This window comes from Daktulosphaira vitifoliae, unplaced genomic scaffold (assembly GCF_025091365.1).
Source record: "Daktulosphaira vitifoliae isolate Bord-2020 unplaced genomic scaffold, ASM2509136v1 Scaffold_2, whole genome shotgun sequence".
Lineage (NCBI taxonomy): Eukaryota > Metazoa > Arthropoda > Insecta > Hemiptera > Phylloxeridae > Daktulosphaira > Daktulosphaira vitifoliae.
The window spans coordinates 9,588,232-9,611,743 of NW_026099573.1; the positions used below are offsets into that span (position 1 = coordinate 9,588,232).

A 23,512-nucleotide genomic window follows, 5' to 3' on the forward strand; every position below is an offset into this window, starting at 1 on the left:
AAGGGCCCAAGAACCGAACCTTGTGGGACACCACCCGTAACTATCATTAGCAATGATAGCTAGTGTTATTTATACACACATTTTCTATAGTATTATCTAAAGTTATAAATTTAGGTTTTTCATAATAATCATTTAATCGCATCAATTTAAGAAATTTATACTCAGTGTCCAATTTTTCAAAAGGGTTATTACAAAACTGAATAATAGAATTAAGTAAATTTTTTAAAATACCGTCTACAGAATTATTGTTAACAATTAACTTTTCTAATTCGTAGGGAATAAAAGATGTTATTATATTTGTTACATTTTGTAGAAGTTCTAGAGCTTCTTTTCGAGAAAAATTAAATTTTCCATAATAACAAGAAGAAAATTTTAATGCACAATTTTTTAAAGCATAAATATTTTTTAAATTATGACATAATTTGTGTGTTAAAGAAAACGCATCTGCATTTGTGTTTACTTTATCAAAAATCTTACTTGTGAAAATAATATTATATATTGTTTTTTTATACTAAAATTACACTTTTGATTATTAAGAACTTCAGATTTCATGTGTTTAGAAAATGAACGATAAGCTGAGAAAGTCTGTGAAAAATGTGGTATGCCACAACGGTAAAAACTTGATGATGATAATGAATGAACACACTTAAATTGTGCAATGAATTGATGAAGTTCCATAAAAATATGATATAATAGATGTTTTTACAACGCCTCTCTTATTTGTAACTAAATCTATTTCATAGGATCTGGAAGTTGGAACTAATTAACCATTCATTAGATCTAAAACTAAAAGATTTATGGTTTCTATAAAAAAAATTAATATATTATTATTTGATTAATTAAAAATTGTGAGAAATTGTCTTATCAATATCGGTTTCGTTTATTTTTATTAAACGTTTAAGTAATAATTTGCTGTTTTCATCCTTTATTTTATTTATCATTAATGATCTTAATAATAAATTGATCCCAATTAACAAACAATNCGGAATGATCTTAATAATAAATTGATCCCAATTAACAAACAATGAATTTCTTTTTGAAGCATATATATTCAAAATCAATATAAATTAATAAAAGAAGTAATTATGTAAATCAGTATCATTGAANTTAATAAAAGAAGTAATTATGTAAATCAGTATCATTGAAATATAAACCTAATTATAACTAAGGCATACATACACACACACATAAGTATATTTCTAATAATTTAAAATCATTAAGTGTAGAATAAATAAAATTGTAATCCTGAGCATGTAAACATAAATATATTTTTCAATTACTATATATTAATTTAAATATACATACAAAACTACTTTTAAAAATACTTGAGAAATTTTAATATTTAAAATACCAAGCTGTAACTAAATGACTTTTTGTACATAGGCCATTCTTCGAGATTATTATTAATGTTGATACTCGGAGATAATAGATATTCTCTATGAATTTCACAAGTCTCTTCTCATTTTATAATTACTTCATTAATAGGTTCAATATTAAACTGAAGCCATTTTTTTACTTTAATTAAACATTCATCATCTACAAATTAACCCTATTATTTTACTAATTATTAGTAAAAATTACTATTATTAATTATTTACTTATAGTTGCCCTATATAGTAAATATGTTTGCTATCACTAGAACTTATTTTTACTTTTTTTATGAGAGACCACAATTTGTGTTTGCGTAATTTTGTTCAGACATATGCATCAGATAAAGGTTCTGATGCATTATTTTTACTAGCACTAATGGTACTAGATTTTTCCTATAGAAATTATCAATAATGAAAAGTCTGTTAAAAGACTTAAAATTAATTTAGTTAACTCACACTAACAAAGTTTGCCTGCCACTTTTTTAAATAGTGCTCAAATATTAATCGTTGACAATAACAAGCTTTTGGACAAATGTCTTGTAAGTGTTTTTCATTAACATATTTAAGGCTTTCACATGTTATTCCATGTTCTAAATGTACATTAGATATAGTAAAGAGTTGAGAATTTAATGTTATATCAAATAATTTATAAAAAGCAGAATTAAAAAAAAAATTTAGAGAAATAACATTTTTCAAATCACTAAATTTAATGTAAAGTATAAAAGTCAATTTCTATTATAATTAACTGATAATTACTATAACGTCACACGTCGAAAAGATATAAAAATAAATATGTGTACTTACCGATAAATATATTGAAGAAGCAATCACCTTTTAACTCTCTTAGTACATCTAGTAGACCTGATTCGTGTAAAAATTCTTCGGAAAATTCATTATTTTCACTGACGGCAGAATTTAAAATTATTTCTTCCATTTAGTTATAATAACAATCACTAGACACTACACTATACACTAACCAAAACGATGTCCAGTGTAGAATTATGTTGCGTATTGTCACTGTTATCTAATAGCACAATAATAAAAGTTCCAGAAAATTTACCTAAATGTGCTAAAAATAAACGTGGATTTTATTATGTAACGATAAATGTCATTAAAATAAAGACGGCAGGGTATTATATTAATGAAAACTGTCTAGTGGGGTTAGTAAACAAATAATTTCCCTACACTTCCGGTAAATCAAAGTTATAATTACTTTTAGTTTAAGTAAAACATTAATATTTTAATTCAATTTAGTTTTGATTTGAAGTAACATTTTTTACTTAAAAATAAAGATTCTCTATGATAGAAGCGTAGAACTTTTTGGTTATATCAATTGCCCTATCCTTTAAAAGAAACGTATTTTTATTACATTCAAGTAAATTGTGAGTAAGAAACAAATAATGGACTCCTTTGTTTAAAATATTTATATTTTATTGATTTGATTGCGGTATCTTTAAAATGTCATTAAAAAAATCTTTAAATTTATTGAATGTGGTTTTATTTTAAAAGAAAAATTGTTATTTTAATTCATTTCAGCGTTGTTACTAAGTAAAACGCTAGGCTTAATGACACTGATTCAATTTCATTAAAGCATGGAACTTTTTTTTTCTGAGTGTACTACTTCTACTACTACTACTATTCTTTTTCTCGTGGGCGTACCGCAGGAAAACACGAGTCGCGCGCGCGACACGGTACAACCGTCGCCGATACCGCCGCCGCTGCTACTCCTCCTCCTCATCAACAATGCCATTCTGAGGGTAACGCGGAAGAAAATTCTTCGTGGCGACGTGTCGTTTTTTTTTTGTTTTCACGTCGACGTTTGAGCAATCGGTGAGGTTCGCGGGGGACGGTAAGGACAATCGTGAAACGCGACACAAAAAGCACGGCAACATTACCGCGGTAATGGTTTTTGTAGCGTGTTAAATCAACGCCACGCAACGGTTTGGATTTTTTTTCTAGATAATTTCATCGCGTATTACGCGTATGCCTTTATATGTATATATAGATGTATATGTATAGAATGTTCAATAAGTTCGGAAACACCGACTTTTTAGAGCCGCTATTGATTTTTTTAACAATTTTTTTTTAGAAGCTAATTGAATAATTAAATGCATCTTTTACAATTAAAATTAAAGTTTAGCCCTAATGCAAAAGGATAGAAATCTACCCTAACTTAAGAAATTTAAATGGCAACCATTACTTTTTTTTAAATTTTCGGTTAGGAAATTTTATTTATAATAAAAATACTTTTAAAATTGGACAAATCATTTTTGAGATTTTGTTGTTTAAAAATATTATTTTTGAGTTTGGAAGCACATTTTGCCACAGTAAAAACTAATCAATGTGTAATTCCGTAGACACAATAATCATAAATTGCCTGATTATTGTTGCTTGGTTTATCTTAATGATCGTATTTGGGCATGAATTGTTCAATAAATATTGTTAAATCGATATCGTACCTTATCAATGGAATCATTAAATATCAATAAAAATATGATGTACGATTGCATTTTTATTCATCAAAATGATTTTAACTCGTCTTTATCATTTTGCGGCATGAAAATTTAAAGGTTCTAGGTCAGATATTTTCAAATTGACTTTTTTTTTTTTTAATTTATTAGAAAATATACAATCTGTACCTACATTAGTTCAATAAGCATATGGTCTGATTTACAAATAATAATTTACTATTGATATATATATATATATATACATGATTGGAGAAATCATCCAGTGATGGAGCTTCAGTGGCTGAAAAAGTGTAATTATTCTATGTTAGCAGGTCTCTGCATCATTTTTTTTTTAGGCGACGTGGAGGGTTTTCAGGAAGATTATTAAGGCAGTTAAAGGATTCGGATGTCCCTGTAGTCTCATTCTAAACCTCTTATAGTGGATTTTAGCTAATTCTACAACGGTTGGGAGGAAAGTGTCTTTGTAGAACATTTCGTTAGAAACATAGGGAGGTGCATCAAAAATTTTGAGTAGAACTCGTGATTGGAACACTTGGATTCTGTTTGTGCTGGATATTTTTGCTGAGCCCCAGAATTCTATGCCATAAGTCCAAATTGATTTAAGTAACATTTTGTATATAGTAAGTTTTGTTTTTGTATTAATTTTTGATTTGTTGTCGAGGAATGGCTGTAGGAGTTTTAGGCGTTGATTTAATATTATTCTTTAATCGTGTAAGTGGGGCACCCGTGTGAGAAGCTTATCTAAAATTAGTTCTAGGTATTTTGTTTTGGTATTAATTGGAATTTGGGTATTGTTGGTTGAATTGGGAATAAATTTGAAAAATTAATTTTTTATAAAATAATTGTCATTTTGAATTATCCTCGATGTGCAGGTGAAGGGTCAGATTGAAAAAAGATATATTCCAAATGATAGATATATATCTATTAAACAATGGTTTTATTCATTCTTTTTTTTAAAAAGTTATAGCAGTTTTAAGTAAAAAAAAGGAGGAGAAGTGAGAACATTAAACTATTGTTTGGCATCACGAGTCATTCGCCGACGAACAATATTAATTTTTAGGTAATCAGGGATTTTTTTTTGGAATTAGAAATAATCTTTATTTATTATCTAAATAGCAAATCCAAGTTTTTGGGATTTTTAGTTTCAATATGAGGATTTTGAGATAAAGAAGGTGTTGCATTAATATCAGGAATAGATAATTGAAGTTTTTGGACAGATAACTCAAGCGCAGTAAACCTAGCAGCTTGACCTTCAAACTAAGCATAACCGTTCCGATAAATTAGAAATAAGGGCTTTTAATACGGACTTGGACGTCCAATGTTTTGATGTATGTGTAGGATTTACAATTTACATACTTTCAAGTACTTCTAATAATTTGTTATTGATTTTAGTTATGTCTTTTTTAAGATCAGGAAAAGAAGTTTTGAATTACCGTTGGGATTCTTTAAATTGTATTTTAAAGTCAGTATGGAAATCCATTAAGCGGGAACGAAGGTTAGAATGAGAATCATCATTAGGTGGAGAAGTGAAACGAATAGTGATGTTTTCCTCGTTGCCAGACATATTAAGAGATAAATCAAAAGTAATATGGAAAAAAGGTGATAGGAAAAACTAGGATTGTATCTGTCAGGAATTTTTGTTTGTCTTTTTTTTACACCTTTTATTAAAAATGGCAATGAAATAAATGACTATAATTAAAACGCTTTCGATAGAGGGGGAGACGTCACACGAGAGTTTTCCTCCTCCTACTATCGCACCCTGTGCAGAACGGAATCGAAATCGAACTACATGGCCATGTTAGTAAAATCGGATCCGTTGTACTGACTAACGTTAACTTGGTCGACGCATCTGAATTTGTCGTTTACGACTCATTCGAATCTGTCGTATCGAATGGCGACTCTAGTACCCTTGGGTAGAGCCGAACAACAATCCTTTAATTTGAAAAAAAAAACCATTTATTAATTTTTGGGACTCTTGTGTGCCCGAACGGACTTTCGCGGGTTTCGAGTTTGTCCCAAAAAAGCGTTGACCAACCGGGGAAAATCTTTATTTTGTTTTTCCTCCGTCGGTCCCACGTTTTCTATCCACAACGACTGACCGTTTACAAAACGTTTGTCGTCACGTCTCACACGGGTGATACAATGTCTACGATACACGGCGGTCGGTTTTTAAGCTCGTTTTTCTTCATTTTTGTCGTCCGACGATTACAAGACAAAATATATATAACTATAACGAGGGCGAATACTGACACGATTAAGAGGCATGCACGACTCGGAGTCCTTTGTTATAAATTGATGTTGTTGTCCACTATTTGCGTATTCGCGAGAGAAAAATAATCAACTATTAATTTTCGATCGGCAGCAACCCTTTCGACGAGTTGTCCTCATCGTGCCAGCAATGGCAGACGGGCCATATAGAAATTCTTATAGGAATAAAATAATCGTATACGAAGCAAAGCAAAGTAAAACATTCAATTTATCTGTACCATAAGAATTTATAATAATTATAAAGGTTCACATCTTGTCACAATACCATACATTTGAAAATTACAGGTGCATAAATTATAAATGTAATATTTGTAATATAATAATTATATTATTGGTCATGTTAGTTATAATTGTAAGAATGAGAATAAACAAAACACACATTATGCTAAAAACGAACAAAAAATTGATAATGATGACGATTAATTGTAATGAATAAAAGGACAAAGGCTTATAAGACGAGAGTGGATATCAAAAAGGGATATAATAAAATGTTTAGGAAATTCCATGAAGTTTTTAGTAATAAGCTAGGTTTTTACAAAGGTAAAAGATTACATTATGTATTAAGGAAGATGCAAAAAAAAATTTTTACAGTCTAGATCTGTACCCCTATCGCCTAAGTATTATTAAAAAAGTAAAACAAAGTAGTTGGGGAACATTTATAGTACCTATAATATTAGCCTAATGACAAAAAAAAAAATTGCAGGCATTCATTTACATGATAAACTATTAAAGAAAGTTTATACCTAATTTATCTATCATCCAAACACTTTTATTGCACTATCTTAAAAAAAATAATAACTGTGACTTTATCAATAAATGTAAGATAGCGTTTGATATAGTAAAACGAAATATTATTTTAGATTGTATTTTAAGACATTTTAACTCTAATGATCTTATAAAATTGACATGTGATGCATCAGCTTATGGTATGTTTAATCACAGTTTAGTAAATTTGTCGTAAATACCCAATTTAAAACCTCTTTCACCACTTCACATACGCTTTTTCCAAATTTCTAAATACTTTATACAGCTTTTGCTTCATTTCCCTATACTTACTGTATCTAGTAGCTGTCTCACACAAAAAACTGACTCCATCATTGACAAGAAATGTCCTCTAATGTTTCTCTTGGATACTCCTCAATCAATAGGTTTCTAAAACACTATGCACTTTTTTTTCACATCATCATCATTCTTGCATTGTGGTAATCTTATTAAGTTTTTCTCTTACTTTTGCAAGTCTATAGACTTATTTTTTACCTTCTTTTATTCCTAGCCTATCATAAAATTTTTTTTTAATTTCCTTGAATTTTAGATTACTTTTGTTGTAACATATCAAAAAATATGTATTTAATTCAAATTTGTCATTATAATTTCAATTTCCCACTTTTTAGTCAGGTTATGTGAAGTCATTTATTGATTTTCCTCTATAAATGAATCTGTAATAAGACTTAAAGTCGCTTTTAGTTGCACAACAGACGGTGTTGTAGCACTATGTTATTTTATATATAATTTGAATTTATAAAGTGTATGTTAATGTTTTATGTTATCATATGTAATATTTTAACTACTAGAAAGTAATATTAGTCGAATTCATTTTTAGAAAGTATTGTCAATGCACGTATTAATCATTATCAATTCGATGGCATTATATACTTATAAATGACTTATAACTTATATACTATTAATGACAATTTGGGAAAAATAAAACCTCATCACAATGGGGTCGCTGGCATAGTTTTGTAAGTACAAATGATACCTGACAGTGATTAAAATCATTATCAAAAGATACCCTTCGATGCAAATTTATAGGAAGTGTTTATTTTCTGAAACCTTTGTTTTTAAAAACCAAAAATTTCAATAATAAACAAATACAACTGATATAAAAGATCATTTAATAATAATAAAATTTAATGAAAAAAATTATAAGTAATATAATCATACAATAATTCTAAATATCTAGAACATTTCAAACAACACATTATTTTTATAGTGTATTATCTTTATAGAGTATGCTCAGCCCATAAAAAAGAATTTTTTTTTTACATATAATTCTTTACAATGAAAACATCGATTTGAATAAATATCTTTTACCACTTTAAAACATCTTTCGCAATATATTTGTGGACAGCGAGAAGAAAATTTTTTTATTCCAATTTCCGTTTCGCATTGCATACATTTTCGTTTGGGATCAGAAGGAATACCTAAAATGTAACAACATTTTTTTTAAAAATTACAATGACATTTATAAAATGTAGTATTTAAATTTCTAAAAACTTGAATTTAGTCGCTTAAAAAATATTTAAAAAAAATTACAATTTTTCGTAAGGTTCATGAACTAATTGTATCATTATGAGTATTGGGTATGCGGAGTGTGATTATAAAATGATTTTCTTAGGGTATACTATGATTTGTAGCGCTATTTTGTAAATATAAAATATATTAGATAACCACCAATAAAAATCAAGCCATTGACCGCAACTATTTGAATGCTTTATACGTATACTATATTCAGTAATAAAGTTAATATAAACATTACATGTCAAAAATTTATAATTTCATTGACTAGAAGTTATTTATTTTCTCAGGATTCTAAGGGGCTAGAGGAATAATTAAGACCGTTAAAACAGTAGAGTCGTGGCACAGTATGGACGTGGTGTAGTTAGGACAAGTATTGATAATATCTGATAGTAAAAGAAATCACTATTTTGAGAAACGCTTTGATGAAAATCTGTTGGTAGTGTTTAGTTTTCATAAGGATTGGTGGATTATTCTAAAAGAAATATAAATTCCTATATCCTTAATTATATTCCGATCAATAGTTGTTTGATTTCAAAGTATAATTTATGAATAATATTTTTCATAGTAATTAAAAATAGTATGACATCAATATTTAATAATTTAATATTGTAATTTTTACAGTAAAATAATAAAAATTGTTTTTATATTATTACTGTTTTTGATTTTAAATATGTTAAAAATAATCTGTGCGAAATCTCATTTTAAACCTATTTTTTGTGGTTCTTTAGAATTGAAATTTTATAATAATAAAAAGTTGAAATTGTTAACATTATTTTAGCTCAATTTTCAAGTTTGAAATCATTAAATAGAAAATTTTAGAAAATTAAAAAATATAGTATTGTAGAATATTTTATAATAATTTAAAACATTGTATTCTTAAGATTATTATGCTGTTAGGAAATTTTATAATTACTATTTACAATAAGTTTTGAGAAAAGCTCAATATTTTGTAATGTTTCAGAATTTATACTAGTTTGTTTTTATAAGTCTTATCAGTAAGTGGTGTGTGCATTAGGTGTAAAGTATTTTTGATAATAAAGTCTGGAATAATCTCCACCAGTCAACTGGTTCGATATCTGTTATCTTATTATCATCAGCTGACTGTACACTATGCACCTGTACTAATATTCTTGTACTTCCCCCCCATTAACGTATTCAAAGTTGGCATCACTACCACCCGTCATTATGACCGGGAATTCCAGCTAAATTACCGAGGCGTCGAAGCGGTTTTTTGTGTGTGCACATTTTTCTATGATAAATACTAGGTTTTTTTTTCCTACATTTTTTTTTTTGAAAAATAAAAACGTCGAGACATGATGGGCTGAGTAGTCAGTCGTGTCCTGTGGTAAGCCATTAAATTATTGCCGTGTCTTCTCAAGAGGTCAAGAACCAACAAGTATAAATCAAACCCACATTTATACCCCTTCATAATGTTGTGTACGTAGCTCCTTTCTTTTTTCTTCTTTTTCTCTTATCTTTTTATGTACATATATATTTTAAAATTATACATATAACTTTTAAATAATTAAAAAAAATGTTATTATATTATACATATAATTTTTTTTTTAAATACTTTTCCCTCATTTTTATTATCAGTTGTTTTTTTTTTAAATCAAAACCTAGTATCTCCGTCAATGAGTACTATTCTTGCTTGGCTCGGCTACTAGGTCATTGTCCAGTGTTCCCCTGGTCAGTAGGTAAGTAGTAGGCCATCTGATTAGGCTGAAACCTTATAATTTCGTTAAAATAACTATTTTATTTTCGGATTTTTATCATAAAACATAATATCAATATAAAATAATAATAATAATTTTTATGTAACTCTTGGTGTTTAGAAAGATTCTAAAATTGAAAAATTCTGATTTTAATTAATTTTAATAATTTGCTTTAACTAAAAAAAAAAACAAAAAAGTTTTAAAAAAATCTATTGATTGAGTGTAATATAAAATTCAATTTTAATAGTTTTACTTTTTTAAAAATCCATTGTTAAATTTAGGTGAAACAATAACCACTTTTTTAGAAATTATTTATATAGTAACACGTTACCAAAAAAAAAAAAAATGGAATATTATAATTTTACATAAACTTTTATATGATAATTTAAAATAAAATAAAATATAAAGCCGAGAATTATAATACAAAAATAGATTATTTTAGAATTTTGTAGCTATTTTAACATGAACACATCCTATAATTAAAATTTATTTTATTTGTAGTAAAGTATATTTCAAAAGCTTTAATTTAATATTTATATGAAAATGTCAGTATTTCCGGAACTTTGAGATGAAATGAGATGAAAAAGTACTAGTTTTCATTTGCATATTTAAAGTATTGAGCCTCCTTTTATGAAGGGAAATAACTAATGTCTTTATAAAAAAATTTTTAAAAATGTCATAAATTAGTGGTTTTTAAAATTTGTAATTTTTTTAGAGATTTCTTCCATTTACGGAGAACAAAAGAACTCTTTTCAATTTTTGAGGTCAATGTCTTGACTAGATACGATTTATGAACTTTTGACGTATCATTGAAAGAAATCGGTTCGGTGAGAGCTAAAAAAAGTGGTAAGGCACGAAAAAAAAACACATCATAGTATAATTAATACCGTCTCAGCTTCGCATCGAAGCTAAAAATTCTTGGTTAAAAAAATATATAATTTAATATAATTATTTTGCACATAATATTATTCTTAGACTGTTTAATTCGTCTCTGCTAATTATGCTAATTATTATATGCTTAAAAACTAAGATAAATATGCATTACCTTTCACTAAATATTTATCGCAAGAGCACGTAATTCCCATTCTATAATTGATACACCTTGAACATAAATTGATACTACAACATGTCATTGTGACTATCTCATCAATATTGTTATCTTTTATACGTTTACAAATAGAGCAGACCTTTTTTTGAGTTTCTTAAAAAATAGATACATATATATATATATATATTGTAATCACTTAATAGATTTTAAAACCATATTATTTAATGATAAACATTCATAGCGTGCAAAACTTCTAGAACATTTAACATTATTATTTGTTAAATAAATTACTAAACTATATTAATAAGTATTCTTAGTGCTGGGAAAACCAACATAAACCCGATGTGGCGTAGTTGATATGGTGTGTCATTGATTTATGGACTACTGCCTTTTTACTCCTGTATACATTTTTTTTATTCATTCTATATTCTCGTTACCCGTTACAACCATGATATTGATAGTAACTACTATCATAACATGAAACTAAAAAGTAAAAAATAAATATAGTTTAAAAAAATTAAAAAAACATGCTTTTAAAGCACATTGTACTAAAAAGTTAAAAATAATTTTTAAAATAAGCTTAAATTAATTATGAACAAAAAATACTAGTAGTATTGTGACAAAAGCGTGGGTGCTTTGTGCCATATTTTTCGTATATTGAGCGCCCGTCGTTTTTATTACAACAATACTAGTATTGTTTGTTCATAATTAATTTAAGCTTATTTTAAAAATTATTTTTAACTTTTTAGTACAATGTACTTTAAAAGCGTGTTATTTTAGTTTTTTTAAACTACATTTATTTTACAGATTAAATTTTAACGAGTTGTGTTTTACAAGTAGTATAGAGTTTATCGATAAATAATATAATAAAAAAAATGTATTAAAATCACTATCATAAGAAACGCTTCGATGCAAATCTGTAGATAGTGTTTCATTTAAAGAAATTGGTGGATTATTCCAAAAGCAACATCAACTCTTATTTCTTTGATTATATCCTGATTAGTAGTTCTTATATTTTAAAATATAATATATGGATAAATACTAATTATAATTATTAAATTTAGTATGAAATTGATATTCAATAATTTAATATTGTAATATATACGGAGAAATTATAAAAGTAATAAAGAAGTTATATTTTGCTTTACTTTTACGTGTATAAAAATTTAAAGGGCTTGACACATTAATTTTCAATAAAAACTGTTTGTTACTATAAATAAATGCATGGACTACAAGAAACTTTCATCAGATACAAAAATATACTATTTTAAGATTTCGCAAAGTGGTTTGACGAAGATCTGAAGCTTGCTTCTAACGGACGAAAATATCAAACTTCAAGTTACGATATAAGTTTATGTAAATGAATATTGTATACTTTAAAATGATAATAAAATATGAATTTATAGAAAAATATTACACATTGTTGAATATTCAATAAAACTGTAACTATGTTTGAACGCGTTACTTTATATCTATACTTGTTAAATAATGAAAGAAACTTTAATAAAGAATGGTAAAAAAAAAAAATCTTAAGTAAAGTAACGCTAAAGTACGTTTTATCAAATTGCTTCACTGATTAGCATCATATATACTACCTTTAACTATAATGTGATAAGAGACGACTCATTTTAAGGCCTCCCCCGAACACGCACCCCCCTCACAACAAACTGATAGGAGGGAGAGTGGGTGAGACGTGAGGACCAGCTTTCCTATCATTACCCTACTTAGGAGGTATAACAATTGAGTAGATATAATGCTAATTTATTCGTTGTATATCACAGAAAAATATTAAAGCTAATTAGTAGTTATAAGGTTAACAGTTATTGCAATTAGTACAAAACAAAAAAACTATTCACAATGAAAATGTGCTAGGTAAAAAAAAATCTTTTACAAAAAAAATATAGGACAATTGTAATTTTTATTCTGACTTCTATTACAATACAACATTTGTGGTTATGTGTGTGTGTGGTGTGTAACAGCTGATCGGCCGGATGTAGTGATGTCCACTACAGAGTGCATAGTAGGATGTAGATGCGTGATAAGGATTAAACTGGTCTGAGTACACTGAATGCGCGCTTGCATTACACTATTACGTTGCGGCTGTAAGAAGTATTTTAATACATAGAATGGGTGCGTTGGATTAAGTAGTATTGAACAAATAGTAGCCGGATACGTGAGTTTTATACAATAAGTAAAGTTTAGCCGTTTTCTTCAATATAAAGACTCACAATAAACAAAATAAACAAATAATACTATATTAAAAATGAGTAATGCTTGACGATTCTGTGAAGATACCCTGTTTTTTGTTCAAAGTATACTTATTACACACCGCTAAAGCTTAGTTTTTTCATTTTAAATATTATAGAACTAAAGCTGATTTAAAAAAAAGTAACACGTGGTACAGAAGAAATACTATAAATAATTAGATAATTAAATTTAAAGTAAAAATAAATAGATATGTAAATCAACAAATTTAGTAAAGCAAAATTAATTTTTTTTAATTTCAAAATATGCTATTTTTTAAATTTTATTCCATTTTGTATGGTATGTTTCAACTCATACTAGCTCAATTCTATAAAATTCAAATCAATAACTTAAGTAATTTTTATTATAGTCAGTATAAACATTTGAAAATGTTATAATGAGGCGTTGAAACTTATAAAATAACTAAGTATAAAAAATAAGCTGGATAATTATTTTTGTGTTATCAAAATATTGTTATCACATGTAAAAAATTCAATCATTTAAAAAATAATAAATCAAAATATTCGTCTTTACGTAATGTTATTTTTTGAATCATGACTTTTATTATAAAAATCACTTGAAAATCTCTAATATAGGTTTTTTAGTCATTTTATAGAATATTCTTAGAAAATTCGTGGTGAAAACCTTAAACTGCTGTGCGCATCAATTTAAAATTTTCTAAATGATCTTTAATTTTCAGAATATTATTTTTTTACACTAATGAAAAAAATGGAGAGGTGTCCTGAAAGAAATTTCGAATTTCATTAACTAGTGTACAGTGTTCAACACAATTTCTTATTATTTACATATATGTCAATTTATCCATTGTTGATTGTGCTATTTTAATTATAATTATAATGTATAATTAAATACAATAAACTAAAAAGATCACAAAAGCGATGACAACAATATCCTTGGATTAGAGGTACATGTGATACATACTATAAAGAGTACTGAAATCCTTTCAGAGTTTTGTTTGCCTTTATCGAATTCCAATCTATAACTATCATCAGTCACAATCCTTATTCTAGGGATTAAAACAAAAGTTTACGCGCAAAAAATAGTCACGTAAAAGATAAAAGGCCTAAGAGTTCATTTATTTAAAAATACTCACTTTTGCTCTTGCTATTAAAACAATATAAAAACGCAAAGCGGAGTGCGTGTCCTTGACTTGTTATTTTTGGGCGTCTAGAGAAAAGAGATTTTTTACTTTTGAATTATTTACATTTCTTTCAATTACATAGAAAATATGAAACTTTTATTTTAATCAGTATGAACCAGTCTTTCGTAATGAAAGGAACCAAAATGAAAATTACTCCTCAAAAAACGAAACAAATTGTTTCGATGCTATAATCGGGTCTATCAACCAGAGAAATGGCTCGACAGTGTGGCGTCAGCCAAGCGGCAGTGCAAATAATAAAAAATAAAGGTTGTTCTAACGCTGCAGCTCGACTAAAAGGAAGACCTAAGTGTACTACCTCGCAAGATAGGCGAAGACTTGCTCACTTTTTACAGACGGGAGAAGCATTTTCATCTTCAATGGCCAATATATTGCAACAACACGGGAAAAAAGTGAAAAAAGCTTCGAGAGTTCTTAAGGAATAAATATTTGTGTGTGCCAAAAAAATGAAAATACCCGCAATTTCCAAATAAAATATGAAGGCTAGGCTAAAGTTTTCTAAAGATCATAAACATTGGACAGAACAAGACTGGAGGAAGGTAATATGGTCGAATGAAACCAAAATCAATAAATGCTGCTCTGACTGAAAGTCTTGGTTCTAGAAAAAGACTGTCGAGAACCTCAAACTTCGGTAGATGTAACTTTTGAAGCTGTTATTTTTTGACATATGACAAATAGAAACTACGCCATTAATAAAAATGGAACGATACACGCTTCAACAACGCATTGAAATTATTAAAATTCACTATAAAAATGTTGAAAATTTGGCAGAGACGGTTCGTAAAACTCAAACATTTTTGGGTCGTCGTGATGTAGCTTGTCGGACCGCAATCCTGAAATTGTTGAAAAAATTCGAGCTTCAATTTTGTTTTCCAAATACATATGCAATTTTGAATAATTTAAAATATATGTATCATAAACATTTTATAACCCTTTTTCAGAATTTTCTCATTAGTGTTCACATTTGCTCGTCACTGTATACGAAAGAATTTTTATTGATTTATTATTATAATTTTCTAACAAAAAAGTAATTAAAATAAAGATTTTATCTTATTGAATAAATTGCGAACAATATAATTATTAAATATAGAGTACGAATTAGAATATCAAAGTTAATAAAATTAAAACATCGAAAGGTTTGTCGAATTGTCTTTGGATTAAAACTTTTTGCTGCAAAATACGAAGTAAATCAATTTTTATTATTCCAATTATTTAGAATTTATAATCGGAGTAAAGAACGATAAAGCAATAGATGAATACTCTCTTCATTAATTTTACTAATTTTTACGCACTTTATATATATACACTGTATATGTATAAAGTGTGTATATTATACACACAATATATACAGGATCTTTAGAATCGGTGCTTACCATTGTACCGTCTATTAGACTTATAACGTTGACACACTTACTACTTGCATACATAAACGATTTTGGAATTCACAGCCACCGTGCCATTATGTGCAAAGATTATGGAGTCAATTTTTAGACAAGCATTTAGTAGATATTTGTAAATTTGTATAGCTCTCTCCGTCAGAAATAAGTATACCATTTAATACTATCCGGGAGAATTAATATTTTGTTTAATTAACAAAAATGAGTAAAAAGTTATAATAAAAATAAATACTAAAGCAAACATAAGTTTTGACAAATTTTCTAAATAAAAAATTTAAAAATGTTTGTCAACACTTCAATAAAATTGTCATTGTTTAAAAGTACTACTACTAAATAGAAGTAAAATCGTTTTTTTTTTTTTATTCAATATCATATAGAGTAAACATAATGCCCGAAATAAATCATGGATGGTAATACAACAACCATTAAAACAATTTAAATAACATATTCAATAATTTAGTAAATTTAAAATCATTTTTTTTTTGCTTGTTATATTTATGTGGCTAGCGATAAAAAAATTAATTTAAGTAGACTAGAATATAGCTGTTATTCAAGTTTAAACAAATTTTCATTATTTTTCATAATAATTAAAAATTTATTTTTTTTTTTTTGAATGGTTAATTTTTTTCAGCTTTTTGGTATTTTTTGACGTATGTAAGTTTTGATCTAATCTTCTCATTTGTGTATGAAACCATCAATAAATTAAGAAATTGCATTTTAATATAAATTTATACTATAACACAGTATTGATATAAATGATTACTTTTATGATTTTGATTAACTATTAATTAGGAGTAAAGGATGATAAAATTTATTTTTAGGGGTCCCTGTTATTAATTTCAATGAGTTTATGGATTAGTAAATCCAATTTCTGGATAGAATTGATTTTCTTTTCTGAAAAGTACCAATATGATTATTGACTAGTGAGCTGAAATGAAAGCACAGCAGAAGACATACTTTAATGATATTAAATATCATTATCATTGACTTTAAATCACAGGTTACTTATAAAATTTAAGTGTTATTTACAATAAATACTTGATGACGTAAATAAAAATTAGCAACTTACCGTCATAATCTGAAAAAATATATCACACATTTTTTAATTTAGATTTTATCAATTAAAAATAAATACATCACTTATTAATAGCCATCAATATTATCGAGGTGGACATAATGCCCATGCACTCAGACCTGTTGGTCCATTGTGCGCAATAGCCATCAATAACTTAAAAACATAAATTATTTTCAAATTAAATTTTGATTTTCAACAAAATGATAATTTCTTTAGCTTTGATGTGCAGCTGAGAAAATATTGGTTTTGCCTTAATGTAATTAATTATTTTTTATGTAGGTGTTTAAGAATTCTTAGCTTTTTAAAGACCGATTTTGTTGACCTAACGTCGAAAAAACCCAAATTCAATCTAATTATGATTTCAGACACAACCGGTTGATGTATCTGGATATTTTTTTTACTCATAATTTACATTAATGATCTTTAATTTAAAATAATTAATAACAAGATAAGTATTCAGTTCCTATGCAAAACATTACTAATAATTCCTCAAAATTATACGATATTTTGTATTGATTCTCAATAACTACTAAAGTAGTTATACTTAAAGTGGTAAAGTAGAGAAGGTATTGGTTTTACTATGATGTGTTTTATTTTTGTGTGCTTGTTGCCACTTTTTCTCAGCTCTCACAAAACCGATTTCATTCAATGATATGTCAAAAGATTACAAATCGTTTCTAATCTAAGACATTACCCTCAAAAATTGAAAAAAAAAATTCCTCGTTTTCCATAAATCTCAAAAAAAAAAGTACAAATTTAAAAATCGCTAATTTTTGACATTTTTAAAATTTTTTTTTACTTAAAATTGTCATAAGTCTTTCAAAAATGACCAAATAAATATAATTTTTTTTATAGATTGATGATGTCTTTAACTTTCATTTAGTATATTTTTTTTATAAATCTGACACTTAATCTGTCCACACGGGGGATGTAAAATGACAACTTTTTCACAAAAAAATAACTCTTGAAAGTGTTCCGAAAAGTCTGACACTTTTATATATATCTTAAATTACAGCTTATGTAATATACTTTATTATGGAAAAAAAAAATTCGGACTTTATATTGTCTTCACGGTGAAAATGGCTACCGAACGCTATTTTTGTGTGAAAATTCTCGATATTATATTTTACATTTTTTACTTTATAATGTTATAACTTATTAAAAAGTGTATGGATCAGCACTATTTTAAGAGAAATAATATTTATATCTCTTTTTCATTCGACATACTTTATCTTAATCAAGATATTAATAAGGAAATAGCAGATTATGTAGCTTTTGAGAAATCCACCAATTTTTTAAAATTAAACACTATCTATAGATTTGTATCGAAGAGTTTATATGATAGTGATTTTAATCAATAAATAAAAGGAGAAAGTTCACTTTCTTAATTCAATTTCTTAATTCAATTTTTGAGTGTAATGTCTTACATTAGTTACGATTTTTGATCTTTCGGCGTAATTTTGAAAAAACCTGTCCAGTAGGAGCTAAGAATTTTTATGGACCGCACAAAAAGAAAAAACAAATCATAGTAAAATTAATACTTTTCAGCTTCCCATTAAAGTTAAAATATCATCATAGACTGTTTTATAACAATTGCAATTTTTCAAAATTATTGTATTAAGAAAGCTTCAACTATATACGTTTTGTGATATTTTGAGTAATGGCGTATACAGACACATATTAGTAAAATAAAAAATATGACAATGTGAAAACAATAGCTTCTCAACTAGGTATTGAAGTAAATAATAGTTATAATAATGCAAAAACGAAGTTTGAATAAAATAATCAAATACTCACTCGATTCTAATTCTACGTTACAATTAGGACACGTAATTGATACATTTGACAATCTATAATCTATACAGTTTTTATGTGTCTTAGTTTTGCAACACTCAAGTTCAGTTACATCATCATTTACATCACAATCACGACTACATATTTTACATTCTAAAAAAAAAAAAAAAAAAAAAAAAAAAAAAAAAAAAATTACAATTAAGAAATTTATTTAAGTTTATTAAATCATTTTGTTTGCTCTATTATTCAAAAATTTAATTTTCTTAGTTATTTAAAGTTTAGGTGTTTAAAAGTGGTCAAGTTATTTGACTAGGACTCAACCAAGCTGCTGCTAAAAATTATAATACAATTTTTTTAGCTTGAAATGAATTTTTGTTTCAAATCCAGGACATAAAGCTTTAGATTTAACTAATGCCATTATTAATACTTTAAAATTTCATGATATTGACATTTCTGACTGTCGAGGGCAAAGCTACGATAATGCTAGTAATATGTCAGGTCAATACAGTGGAGTTCAGGCTCGAATCAAAGAAATTAATCCACTAGTTTATTACGTACCGTGTAGCGCTCACTCGTTAAATTTGGTTGGCATATCTTCTGCAGAAAGTTGTCCACAAGCATCAATTTTTTTTGGATTTATACAACAATTATATAATTTTTTTTCCGCATCAACGCAGAGATGGTCAATTTTGCAATTAAATATGAAACGTAATGCTAATACAATTAAGAGTTTATCAAACACCAGGTGGTCGGCTCGCGCAGACGCATGTCGAGCATTATATAATTCGTGGGATGAAATTATTAACGCATTGATCACTATCAAGGATGACACTTTTGAAAAATGTGTTACGCGAAATGAGTCAAATGGTCTTTATAATCAAATGCAAAAGTTAGAAACATCATTTATGATGATTTTTTGGAATCATATATTAGAACGATTTAATGCATCTAATAAACAATTACAATGTGTTGAAATTGGAAATGATAAAGTTTCTCAGATTTATACATCACTAATTAATCTAGTTCAAAAAACCCGAGATAATTTTGATGAATATGAAACTAGAGCAAAAAAAATATCAAAGACTACCGAGTACAATTTTGGTATATCTCGACAAAAAAAAAAAAAATTACACTTCGATGAAAAAACTGAGCAACCAACCGAGTTAATTGGTAGGGATAAATTTCGAGTTGAAACATTTTACGTAATTATTGATAAGATGACAAATGAACTTAAGAAAAGACAACAGGCCTTCAAAGCGTTTTGTGATATATTTGAAGTACTACTAAAAATTACATCTTTAAATTCTTTGGAAATAGTTAAGTTTGCTGAGAAATTGCAAAAAATGTACCCGAATGATTTAGACAATACTTTTTCGTCAGAATGCTTACATTTACAATCTTATTTATTGAATAGTGATATCGATATTGACGTAAATAATTTAACTCCTATCACACTGTGCCAGTATTTAAGAGAAAAAAGTTTACACATTGCAATATTTCCAAATATTGACACAGCATTAAGGATTTTTGTGAGTGTAGCAGTGTCCAATTGTACTACCGAGAGATCGTTTTCATGCCTCAAACGCGTAAAAAACTATTTAAGGTCCACACAAACTGATGACAAGTTGAATAATTTAGCATTATTTTCGATAGAGAATGAAATGCTAAGCGAATTGAATTGTGAAGATTTAATAGACACATTTGCAAGAACCAAATGTCGACGTAAACCGATCGTCTAATAGGAAATCAGCAATTTATTATGTAATAAATTTAAAATATTCCGATACCAATATTTTGTTATTCCTTTTTTTCCAATTTTAATAATTATGATTTTGTATTTAAAATATAAATTCAATTTGTTTTGCATACCTACCTAATTAAATTTTATTTTATCATAATTAAGGGCAGCAATTTTCTACAGGCCTATAAGCGGTAAATACATAAATACGCTTCTGAGTATATTTCATATTAACAGAATATTCGCAATAATCTTAATTATTTCAAATTGAATCTGTTTAATATAAAGAAAAAAAACTTGTTTTTATGAGTTATCAACCTTTTATATCAAAATTAATGTAATATTTGATAAATGTGATAATTTTTTTTAATTTGTTTCAAATGTATTGAAATGTTTTTTGAAACAGTATTTTCAATCCCAAATACCAAATATGTCAAATATCAATCAATATTAATCTAAATAAATTTTTTATATACACTACTCTGGATTCTGACAGCACTAAATTTTTCAATTTTAAATTTATAATGAAATACATTCTTGATAACAGATCATAATGAAATTATTATTAGTGATATTAACTTGATGAAATTATACTTCTTTTAAATTTCATCACGTAACATAGTTCAGGTAAAAATAAAAAAATGCATGAAGGTCTTTTCTTTTTAATTTTTAAAATGTTCTGAATAGTCTGCTTTCTTTAAAATTATTTTAAATGTATAAAATGTTCTTTAACTTGAAAAAAACTCGAAAAATGTTTGATTTCGTTGCATTTAAAATTACCAAAAAAAAAAAACACGCATTCTTCTAAACTATATCAAATTAATGCTTGTTAAATTTAATGTAAGATTAATGTTAATTGATGTTCCAATTTTTTTACTTCTATGAGTAATTGAACTTTATAGCAAAAATATTATTTTTTTTTGTAGATAGGATAAATTTTTTAAAAATTATATAAATATTTTATAATATTAATTATTTTATAATATATAAAACTATGCAACTACTTGTATTATATGAAAATTCATTATAAAACTTAAATTCAAAAATGTATATTTTACAAATTAAAAATAGGTTTCTGAAGAGTAAATTTAAATATATTAAAAGATTCCATACCTGCCACAAATTTGCCATTACATAAAGGGCAAACTCTTTCATTACTATATTTTGACCAATTATACATGCATGTAAAATGGAATTTCTTTTTACAACATTCAGTTTTAAATATATCTCCCATAGGTATTTCTTGACATATTGCACAATCTAAAAAATAATAATTTATGAAAATTAGAATTATTATAAACATTGTAGATTTTAATAGTTTATAGGTTAAAAGTCCTTTATTGTTTTGGATAAACTCATAAATGTTAGACCATCCTCAATTCATCTCTGTTAATAGCGCACATTTCTGTTATTTTTATCCATCGTATGGTGTTCCAGAGTACTTTTTTGATCCCTTTTTTTTTTTATATTTTTTATATACAGAGTGATCCGCTAACTATGTCTCACGTAATATCTCAAAATTATAATTATTATAAAGAATTTTTTTTTAATCATTTTTTCATATAATACAGTGTGTCAGTAAATATATATACAGTGGAACCTCGATTAACCGTGCTTCGATTATCCGTGTTCGCGATTAACCGTGCTCACTCTTCCGAAAATTTAAAAATAGTTATGGATTGTACATATTATGGCGATAACAATATCAAGATAAACAATATTGTAGATTATTACAAATTGTATTTATCGTATCACCTTCAGTTTTCTATAAGCGTTCGCAACGTTACCTTATCTAATAATGAGTGTTAAACGAAAACGTATCGTTCTTTCTCTTGAGAAAAAAGTGTTGATTATTAACCGAGCTGTAGATCATAGTGAAAGTATACAAAAACTTGCAGACGAGTTTGGCGTGGGTCAACAGACAGTTCGTGACTTAATCAAACAAAAAAATGAAATTTTTAAGTTCATATCTTGTCCAGAATTATCAGCTACGTGAAAAACTATGAAAAAGTCATCATTATCAGATATGGAATCTGCTCTTTTTGAATGGTTTAAACAGAAGCGTATTGAAGGACTTTCAATTTCTGGGCCAATAGTTTGTGAAAAAGCAAAATGGTTTCATGAAAATTTGAAAATAGAGGAAAGTTTTAATGCTTCACAAGGTTGGTTATTTAGATTCAAAACTCGTCATGGTATAAGACAGCTGGACATTCAAGGTGAATGTCTCAGTGGAGATTTGACTGCTGCAACACTGTTTAATGACGAATTCAATTCAATGCTTTCAAAATTGAACCTGTCCCCTGATCAAGTGTACAACGCAGATGAATCAGGTCTATTCTGGAAAATGTTACCCTCAAAAACACTTGCCGCGCAATCTGAAAAATCAGCTCCTGGACATAAATCTAGCAAAGAACGACTTACTATTATGACATGTTCAAATGCAACCGGTACACATAAGATCAAATTAACTGTAATTGGAAAAGCTAAAAAACCAAGATCTTTTAAAGGAACCGAAATGAAATATTTTCCATGTGATTATTACCACCACCCAAAAGCTTGGATGAACCAGGTTATTTTTAGTGAATGGTATTTTAACGTTTTTGTACCTTCTGTAAAAAAATTTCAAGATGAAAAAGGTATACCAAAAAGAGCTGTTCTTCTGCTTGATAACGCTCCTTCACACCCCTCAGAATCTACCCTGAAAACAATGGATGGTCAAATTTTTGTCTATTATCTACCACCTAACGTAACTTCCTTAATACAGCCAATGGATCAAGGCGTGATTTCCTGTTTGAAACGAAAGTACAAAAAGATATTTCTCCGTTATCTCTTACAAGAAAATTGTTATGATTCAATGAAAGAACTTTTGAAAACATGGACCATAAAAGATGCCATTTTCGCAGTATGTAATGCT

General features: G+C 27.2%; 3 protein-coding genes across 3 annotated transcripts in view; 2 read left to right on the plus strand and 1 right to left on the minus strand.

The window, feature by feature from the left end:
- The window catches only part of LOC126897391 (uncharacterized), a 112,202-nt gene that overhangs the window by 26,566 nt on the left and 62,124 nt on the right, over positions 1–23,512 (minus strand). The window lies entirely within an intron of this gene.
- Positions 19,562–20,599, plus strand: LOC126897964 (uncharacterized). Its single transcript, XM_050671913.1, has one exon. The coding sequence runs from the start codon at positions 19,562–19,564 to the stop codon at positions 20,597–20,599; it is 1,038 nt and encodes a 345-aa protein (XP_050527870.1).
- The window catches only part of LOC126897965 (jerky protein homolog-like), a 3,055-nt gene continuing 1,420 nt past the window's right edge, over positions 21,878–23,512 (plus strand). Inside the window, exon 1 of the mRNA XM_050671914.1 lies at positions 21,878–23,504. Within this exon, the coding sequence (XP_050527871.1) occupies positions 22,601–23,504 (904 nt within the window). The 5' untranslated portion in view covers positions 21,878–22,600. The remainder of the gene's footprint in view (positions 23,505–23,512) is intronic.

Coding starts and splice junctions, on each gene's coding strand:
- LOC126897964 (XM_050671913.1), top strand. CDS start 19,562: ATGAAACGTAATGCTAATACAATTAAGAGTTTATCAAACACCAGGTGG.